Below are 7957 nucleotides of genomic sequence, written 5' to 3'. Positions count from 1 at the left end.
TATACATTTAAAGAAAAAAATCATACATATATATCTAAAAATGTTTCTCTGAGGGCAAGCTGAGGAAATCAGATGCTTACAGTGCCAGATGAGCTCCAAAATTCAATTTTTCAGATTCCATTCAAACTTCTACCCAATATAGCGTACTATTGGATAAGTCATTTCCCAAAGTCTCGGAGTGTGAAATCAAATATTCGCTCCGCAATCATAAAAAAAGTGCAGACATGCTATAAATTTAAGGGTCACATAAAATTGTTTCTATTCGATGGTTTTTAGTAAAAATTTGCATACCATAAGCTCTAACTGATTAAAGTACTTGTGCAAAATCTCCGCCAAAATCTCCGAAATTACTATTTTTTTATTGCTGTTTTTAACATATTTCTCTTCATCAAATACAGATATTTTAGCAAAGCTATAACACCTATTGTTGGACCATATAGTTACACAAATGTTCAAAGCCTTATTAAAATCTGTAAAGAAGTCATTGATATAGAGCGTGCCCAAAAAAATTGCATACCGCCTATTTTCAAGCGCAGATATCTACAACAAATAGTCGGAATTGGAAAACGAAAATGGTACCAATCGATGCGCAATGACCAAAAATATATATTTCCATATTTGGAATGTAGTTATAGCGCCGATTGAACCGTAAATATCATGATTTATCCATCGTGGCCTGAAGTGCCAATTGTCCGAAATTGCTTCTCTGCGTGCCGAACTGGCCGCACAATCTGCCGGGGTCCCTACAAGCACCCCCAATTCAAATACCGCTGTTTCTTCTGCTGCCCGTTCAAATGGTGCTAAAGAGTCCGTTTCTTCGCCCCCTTTGGGTACTGCTGCCTCTACTTGGGCTACCGTTGCTTCTCGTTCTGCCAAGAACAAACTCCGTCGTCGTGCTGCCGCTGCTCGTGGATTCCAGCCTGTGTCTGGTGAACAAGGCTTCGAGTATGTTTACATACCTCGCTCTCGTAGGATGACCTACACTGAAGCTCGTCGTCGTCTCTCTCGCCTTGGTGTGGATAGCTGGCGCATCTTAGATGTGTGCTATCCAGCTCATTCTGTTGTCGGTCTCCTGGTACATCTGCAGTACAAGCCTGCCCTTCTGTCTCTGCTCGAAAAGGCCAAGATCCCTACCTTGGATACCTTTGATCCACTCGATCCTGACAACCTAGCCGATCCCAAGTTCGACTCTGTTTCTGCTGAAGAGCGTAGTCATGCTATCTCTCTCATCAATGATGACCGCTCTCGTAAGGCCTTGGAACGCTTGCGTTACCCCGTTGCTCTCTCTGTCTCCCGCTACCTGTTAGCACAGGCCTTGGTCTCTGATGAGACAGTGTCTGAAGTGCTGTCCAACAAGCAAGATCGACCCAAGACCGCTCGCCACTACGATGATATGACTGAAGACATGGCTCTTGATGACTATGATCATCACCGTCCTGCCTCTCGCTCCAGTTATGGATCCTTATAATGATGAGTAGTAATACTTGTCATTATAGTATACCCTCGGTCTCTGCTACTGGTATGGTCCCAGTCCCTTCCTCTCCTTTGGTTTCCTCCGGTTCTCATGGCTCCCATGGTCCATCCACTCCTTTGTCATCATCATCTTCTTCTATACCGCTCACTATCGGCTTGTGGAATGCCAATGGGCTTCAAGAATCCACAGCCGATGATCTACTTCGTCACTACCAGTCGTTTTCCTTGGTCTTTATCACTGAAACCTGGTTGCTCCCGCCCCACAGGATCCGTACCCCTTGGACCCAGTTCAACCTGTATGGCTCTCCTGTGGTCAACAGCTATCGTGGCTCTCAAGGTGTCTCTGCTCTGGTCTCTCCTTCCTGTCCGATGGCTGTGGTACAGTTTCCGGTTCATACCAAGTATGCTCTGGGTCTGCGGTTGGGTCGCTCCTTGCGTCTCATCTGCCTGTATTTGCCCCCTTCCTTGTCCAACGACGAGGTCTCTTCTGTGTTGGTTTCGTTGCCCTTGACAGACGATACGATCATCTGTGGTGATCTGAACGCGCGTCTTGGTGCAATCACGGGTGATTCCGTGGCCAATGCTCGAGGTTCGGTGCTGCTTCGCTGGTGTGAAGAACATGGTCTATCCGTTCTGAACTCGACTCTCGCTCCTGGGGTGCCTACGTTCCTGTCCTATCGTGGTGGCCAAGTCAAGCAAAGTATGATCGACTACTTCTTGACCAACACGACCTCTGCTCTTCGGTCCCCTCGGATGCAAGTCTACAGTGATCTCTCTCTTGGCTCTGACCACAAACTGTTGTCCCTGTCCTTTGACTATGCAGTCCCTGATGGTTATCCATCGCAGCCCGTTCTCTCCTCTTCTAGTGCCCGTCGGCTATGGAACCTCTCTCGGTTGAAGGAACCCGATGTCTGTAGTCTGTACGTGGCCTCATTCCAGTCCTTGGCCTCTCCATTGGTTGATCAGTTCAAAGCTCTGAAGTCAAGTCCTCCTTCTGCTGCTCCGCCTATAGACGCTCTCAACGACTCCCTCAACGAAGCGATCTATAGTGCACTCGACAAGTCGGTTGGCTCTCGCTCTTCTCGACCTTCCCAATGGAAGCCATTCTGGAATGCGCACTTGCAAGAACTCGCCGATGTTCGTGAACATCACTACCGTAGGTGGCGTCGAGCCATTGGCATCGACAAGGCCTTGTGGTGGGATCGACATCAGGCCGCTCAAGTCCGGTTTCGCGCTGCTCTCAAGTCTGCTAAGCGTCTCTCTTGGCGTGCTTTCTGTGACTCTCTGGCCCGTGGCGAGCTTGCTCGTGCGATGTCGAAGGTGAAGGTGATTCGGAACCGACGACGTCAGCAGGTTGGGTTTACCCATCCTGACGGCCCTGCTGCAGGTGCGAGCGCGATGCGCCAACACCTTGCCTCGGTCTACTCTGGTGACGGTCTTCCGTCAAGGCGCCCTGACCCTCTGCCCTCTGTCTCTGGTATGGTGCCTTTTGACCTCGATAGTCAAGACCCTGGTATGCCTTCGTTCACTGCTGACAGTGTGGGTTCACTGATGCGACGTCTCCCTCTGCGTAAAGCTCCTGGTCCTGACCACTTGCGTACGGAGATGCTCCTCCCCATCAAGTCTGTCCTAGCCCCACTGCTCTCCTTGCTTTTCAGTATCTGCTACCAGTGGTCGTATACCCCTTCTCTCTGGCGTCAAGCACAGGTAGTCCCCATCCACAAAAAAGGTGATCCTACCTCGCCAGGGAGCTATCGTCCAATCTCCTTGACCTCCATCGTCCGCAAGCTCTTTGAGATGTGCCTCTTTCCCTCTGTTGAAGATGTCTCTCCTCCGCTCGATGTAGCTCAAGGTGGTTTCCGTCACCAGCGTAGTGCATTGGATCAAGCCCTCTGTCTCCATGATCTGATGCACTCTTACCGACGCCGACACAATCATTATCCTGTGGTCGCTTTCCTGGACATCAAGTCAGCCTATGATACAGTCGATCGTCGTATCATATGGCAATCGATGCTCGCCTCTTCTGCTCCTCTGTCCTTGGTGTCTTTGTTGGCCAACATGTTTGATGATGTCTCGGTGTCTGTGTTGTTGCAGAACAATGTCTCTGATCCGTTTGTGCCGAGTACAGGTGTCCTTCAGGGCTCTGTCTTGAGTCCTCACCTGTACTCGATCTATGTCAACACATTGCCGGCTTTGCTTCGTTCTGCTGCTTCTGCAACAACCACCTCGGTGTTCTCGGTGTCTCCTTCTGGTCCCCCTGGTCCTGGTGCTCTGGTCTCCGATGGTCTTCCCTTTGGTCCTTTGGTTGGTGCTGCTGCTTTGTCTTCCTCGTCTCCGTCGCCCACACCCATCAACAGCCTGTTGTATGCGGATGATGTGGCGCTGGTTGGGTCTGCTCGCGAAGTTCGGCATATGCTGGATCTAGCACAGACCCATTCTCTGACTCTTGGTTACAAGTGGAGTCCACCAAAGTGTGCCGTTCTCAATGCACCTGCTGCTTCGTCAAGTCGGTATGTCCAAATGTCCTTGTATGATCAAGAGCTTCCCAGTGCTGAAGAGTTTATCTATCTTGGTATACCCTTCAATGGTCAAGGAATCTCAGTTTCTGCCCTCATCAAGCATCGTTCAGCAAGTACCTTGGCGGCTATGGCTCAACTCCACTCGATGGGTCTTAACCGTCAAGGCTTTCCTCTGCTTCTCTCTTCTCGTCTCTTTGCTGCCTTCATCCGTCCTAAGCTCGAGTATGGCCTAGCTATTGCTCGACTTACAAGAAAGGACGGTGAAGAGCTCAACCGTGCTCAAGACCGGTGTCTTCGAATGCTTGTCGGTGGTCATCGTACCTCTTCCACTGTGGTGCTTCGACATATCACAAACCTGCCGTCAATGACTTTTAGAGCTGACACCTTGGTTCTGAAGTTCTGTCTTCGATTCAATGGCCTACCAGATGATTGTCTCTTGTCTCTGCTGTCTTCTTCTGTTCCATCGTCACTGCTGACACAGCTCCGTAAGCGGAAAATTGTCGTCGACTACCCTTCGGATGCTCCTCTTTCTTCTTCCCGTCTTGCTTCTTGGCTTCGAAGGTATCGTCAAGACCAGTTCCATAGCTTCTTACAGTCCACCCCCCAGGTTCTGATTCGCGCTTGTCGTCCTGTTCTTAGGGTGGATCCCATCCTGTACTTGCCTGCCTCCCGTGCTGACCGGTCTCGTCTCATAAGATGGCGCATGGGTTGGATCCCAGGCAAGCCTGCTCCCTGTTCCTGTGGTCTTGGCGATACCTCTCGTTCTCACCTTATGGTCTGTACCTTGGTTCCTTCTGCTCTTTGGTGCTGTCTGCCTGTTCCGCCTGCTGGTTATGTGGGTCACCACATTGACTATGTCCTGAACTTGCTTCCTGTCTCTGCTTCTGCTCGGTGTCCACCTTTCTGGTCCGCTCTGTGTCAGATCCTCTGTCATTTTGACAAGATCTGTCATCCTGACATCGAGTACAACTCATCTTCTCTGCCTGGTCAAGTCTGGATTGACAAGTCCTCTGCTGCTGCTGCTCCATAATGACAAGCGCTCCGATCCACCCTCTGGCTTCTACCTCCCACTGCCAAACCATTTTAGTGCACGATGCGGAGGGGACCAAGGTGTTGACGAGTTGCTCAGTAGTTAGCGCTACCAATGGCTATCTCTCTCTCCTTTTTTTCGCTCTTGTGTGCTCTGCGAGTGTTTTTTGTTTCTTGTCTCTTCTTTTTGTTTCTTGAGTATGACTGTAATGATATTTATCGCTTGTCAATATACTCTTCATATATATTAATAAAAATCTTCGTCTAAACCAAGAAGCCACTTTTCTTTCGCTTTTGGTTAAAAAGATAAATTTGGTTCTTTTTTGGAAAGCCGACACTGCAAATAATCGTTCCAATTGGATAAAGCATATCGCAAGATTGAACATTTTTTGGTTAACACATATTTATGGCTTTTAGAGAAAAATTTTAACTTTCGTTGTATTGGTCATTTTTGAATTTTGAAAAATGATTTAGGTGCGAAAAAAATAAAAAAATTTATCGATATTTTTGTTTTTTTTTGTAGGGTAAGTATTCATAAAGTTATTCACGTTTTAAAAAAGTGTCTGTTTTTTTTACAGATGATCTTTTTTTGGAAAGCCTGTTCCCCTCTACTGTTAAAAGACCGATGTCTTCTTTTTTTATTTTTGAGGGCAAAATACGGAAATCAAAAGCAATTTGCGATTATTTTGTTCAGAAGAATACATATTAGGAAGGTGGTTTGTGATTTTTAGCTTAGATCATTACAAACGTGTTACAAAACGTAATAAAATAGTCGTGTTTGGGGAAAAAATGACCTGGTAAAAAAAGACTTCGTAAAAAAAAAAGACGAAGTTAAAAAAAAAGAAAAGAAAAGAGTATAGCTATAAAAAGTTCATTGTTCAAATGAAAACAATCATCTAACAACAATTACACTTCATAGAAATGCAAACTACTTTTACATTATAAAAAAAGAATACGTGTATATTCTAAAAGAATAAAAAATAAAGAAGCTCTGCTAACATTTTGTTACAAGGCAGTTATAATTAACAAATACATACAAAACACTTTTGTTTATCAAGTAAATAGATTGCTTTATTATTTTTTATGACAAATAATATAAAAGAATATATGTTTTTTAAGCTTATACTAGTTCATTACTTACTTTATGTTTGCACATGGGTGTAATTTGCCATTAGCCATTAGCCATTAGAGATGTGAGCAATGGCAACTTTCTTTACCAAAAATAACCTTTCAGTAACAAGCAACAATAAAGTCTGTTATTCTTATAGTTTTATCGTATTGGAAAGAACAACTTTGCTCATGAGGTTCATGTTCGTCATCCGAATGTGTCCCATTAGGAATTCCTAATGTAAGAAAAAAAAAGAAACCAACATTAGACTTGGTTGCTATTATTTTTTTTTATAAACTTACATTTGACCAGAACTTGAGCTTTCTTTTTTATCTTTTGTACCTTGAGCATCTAGTGTATTCCATGAAACAAAGCCAGGGAAAAAAAAAAAGTTACTTTAAGTACCGACTTTGTTTTTTGAAATTTAACATGTTTTTTTTATCAGGCACGTTTTCTCTTTCTACCTATTTTTTTGCTATTTCCAAATTTAAAAACTATAAACAACATGAACAACTTCAACGCTACCAAAATTGTTTGCACCTGTTCTGAATGCATCAAACACCCCAATGGATATAGAATGCTTGCAAAGAGAACTGTAAGAGGCCATGTACTTATCGACAGAGTTAGAAACAGAGGTTTTTTTTTTTATTTTCCAACAGAAATACAACCGTGCTAATGTTAAAAAAAAACAGAATCAAGAAGAGCAAATGAAACTAATGACCACGAGGAGGAAACCATTGAATACTCTTCAGCAATTCCTGAACCAGAAAGTGAAGGTATACAGTGGGTCAAAATACCTCACAAACCTCAGCACTTTTTGATGTGGTGGTCTTCTGGATTACTCAATAATTTTTGTATCTTTCTCAAATTTTGCACAAATGTTATCCAATACGTTGTGTATGTTGTTATAAAATTCGGACGACGGAAAATGAAAACTGAGCGAATAAGCAACTATGAACTGGAGGCGGTCTATTTGTGAGGTATTTTGACTTCCATCAATTATTTCTTTTCTTCGCCATAGGTCATTCCAAACAATGTTCTGGCAAGTTTTAGATATTTCCCGGATAGCGCAGTCACCCCGGAACATAAAATTTAAACTTTGGAAAAGAATTGATTATTCTTTCTTTCGCTAATCCGTAAGTAAATTTCCATCTACAGCATCATCCATCCGTCTGCAAAAATGCCCAAATCCTTACCATATGAAGCTCAAATGGACATCAAATCAGCACTAGAGCATGATGTATCGACTGATGTTATTGCAAAACGGTTTGGAGTGCATCAAAACACCGTTATCAACTATGCAAATAAGTGGATGCCTAACCGGATTCGCAAGAAAGGCGGCAAACAACGCCTTGTAAGCGACATCACTCGTCGTCTAATCAAGCGAGAGGTTCTAAACGGCTCATTAAGGACTGTCAAGGAGGTCCACCTGAAGTTGGAAGAGTTGGGCTATTCTATGTCGTACCAATCCGCTATTAACGCTTTGCATTCTGTGGAGATTTTTGCCGAGATAAAAAAGAAGAGTGAGCATAGGTAAAGAGCTAGTGACCAGTCCTAGTCTATTATTTTTGGATGAACCTACAAGCGGGTTGGATGCCTATAACGCTGGAGTTGTTATGGAGTGTCTTCATAGACTAGCTCATGAAGGCAAAAGAACTATTGTTGTCACCATTCATCAACCAAGATCTAATATTTATCAAATGTTTGATTCACTCATGCTACTTTCGACTGGTCAAATGGTATTGCTTTTCCATCTCTATTTATTTAGTAACTGTGCATCTAACAATACTGTGGTAGGTATATTTGGTCCAATAGGGACTTGTCAAAC

At 44.2% G+C, this 7957-nt stretch overlaps 3 protein-coding genes across 3 annotated transcripts; all 3 read left to right on the top strand.

Moving 5' to 3' along the window:
- Positions 1-572: 572 nt before the first annotated feature.
- On the top strand, positions 573-1468 carry RO3G_12965 (uncharacterized protein; the record flags this gene model as incomplete). The annotated part of the gene is made up of 2 exons (XM_067667549.1): positions 573-575; positions 683-1468. The coding sequence occupies 2 exons, from the start codon at positions 573-575 to the stop codon at positions 1466-1468; spliced, it is 789 nt and encodes a 262-aa protein (XP_067523650.1).
- A 374-nt stretch (positions 1469-1842) lies between these two features.
- On the top strand, positions 1843-5022 carry RO3G_12964 (uncharacterized protein; the record flags this gene model as incomplete). Its single annotated transcript, XM_067667548.1, has 1 exon — positions 1843-5022. The coding sequence occupies one exon, from the start codon at positions 1843-1845 to the stop codon at positions 5020-5022; it is 3180 nt and encodes a 1059-aa protein (XP_067523649.1).
- A 2287-nt stretch (positions 5023-7309) lies between these two features.
- Positions 7310-7666, top strand: RO3G_12963 (uncharacterized protein; the record flags this gene model as incomplete). The annotated part of the gene is made up of 1 exon (XM_067667547.1): positions 7310-7666. The coding sequence occupies one exon, from the start codon at positions 7310-7312 to the stop codon at positions 7664-7666; it is 357 nt and encodes a 118-aa protein (XP_067523648.1).
- Between the last annotated feature and the right edge of the window lie 291 nt (positions 7667-7957).

Source organism: Rhizopus delemar, genomic scaffold (assembly GCF_000149305.1).
Source record: "Rhizopus delemar RA 99-880 supercont3.11 genomic scaffold, whole genome shotgun sequence".
In the NCBI taxonomy this organism is placed as follows: Eukaryota; Fungi; Mucoromycota; class Mucoromycetes; order Mucorales; family Rhizopodaceae; genus Rhizopus; species Rhizopus delemar.
The sequence above is the reverse complement of the archived record's forward strand: the minus strand, read 5'-3'. Positions and strand labels throughout refer to the sequence as shown.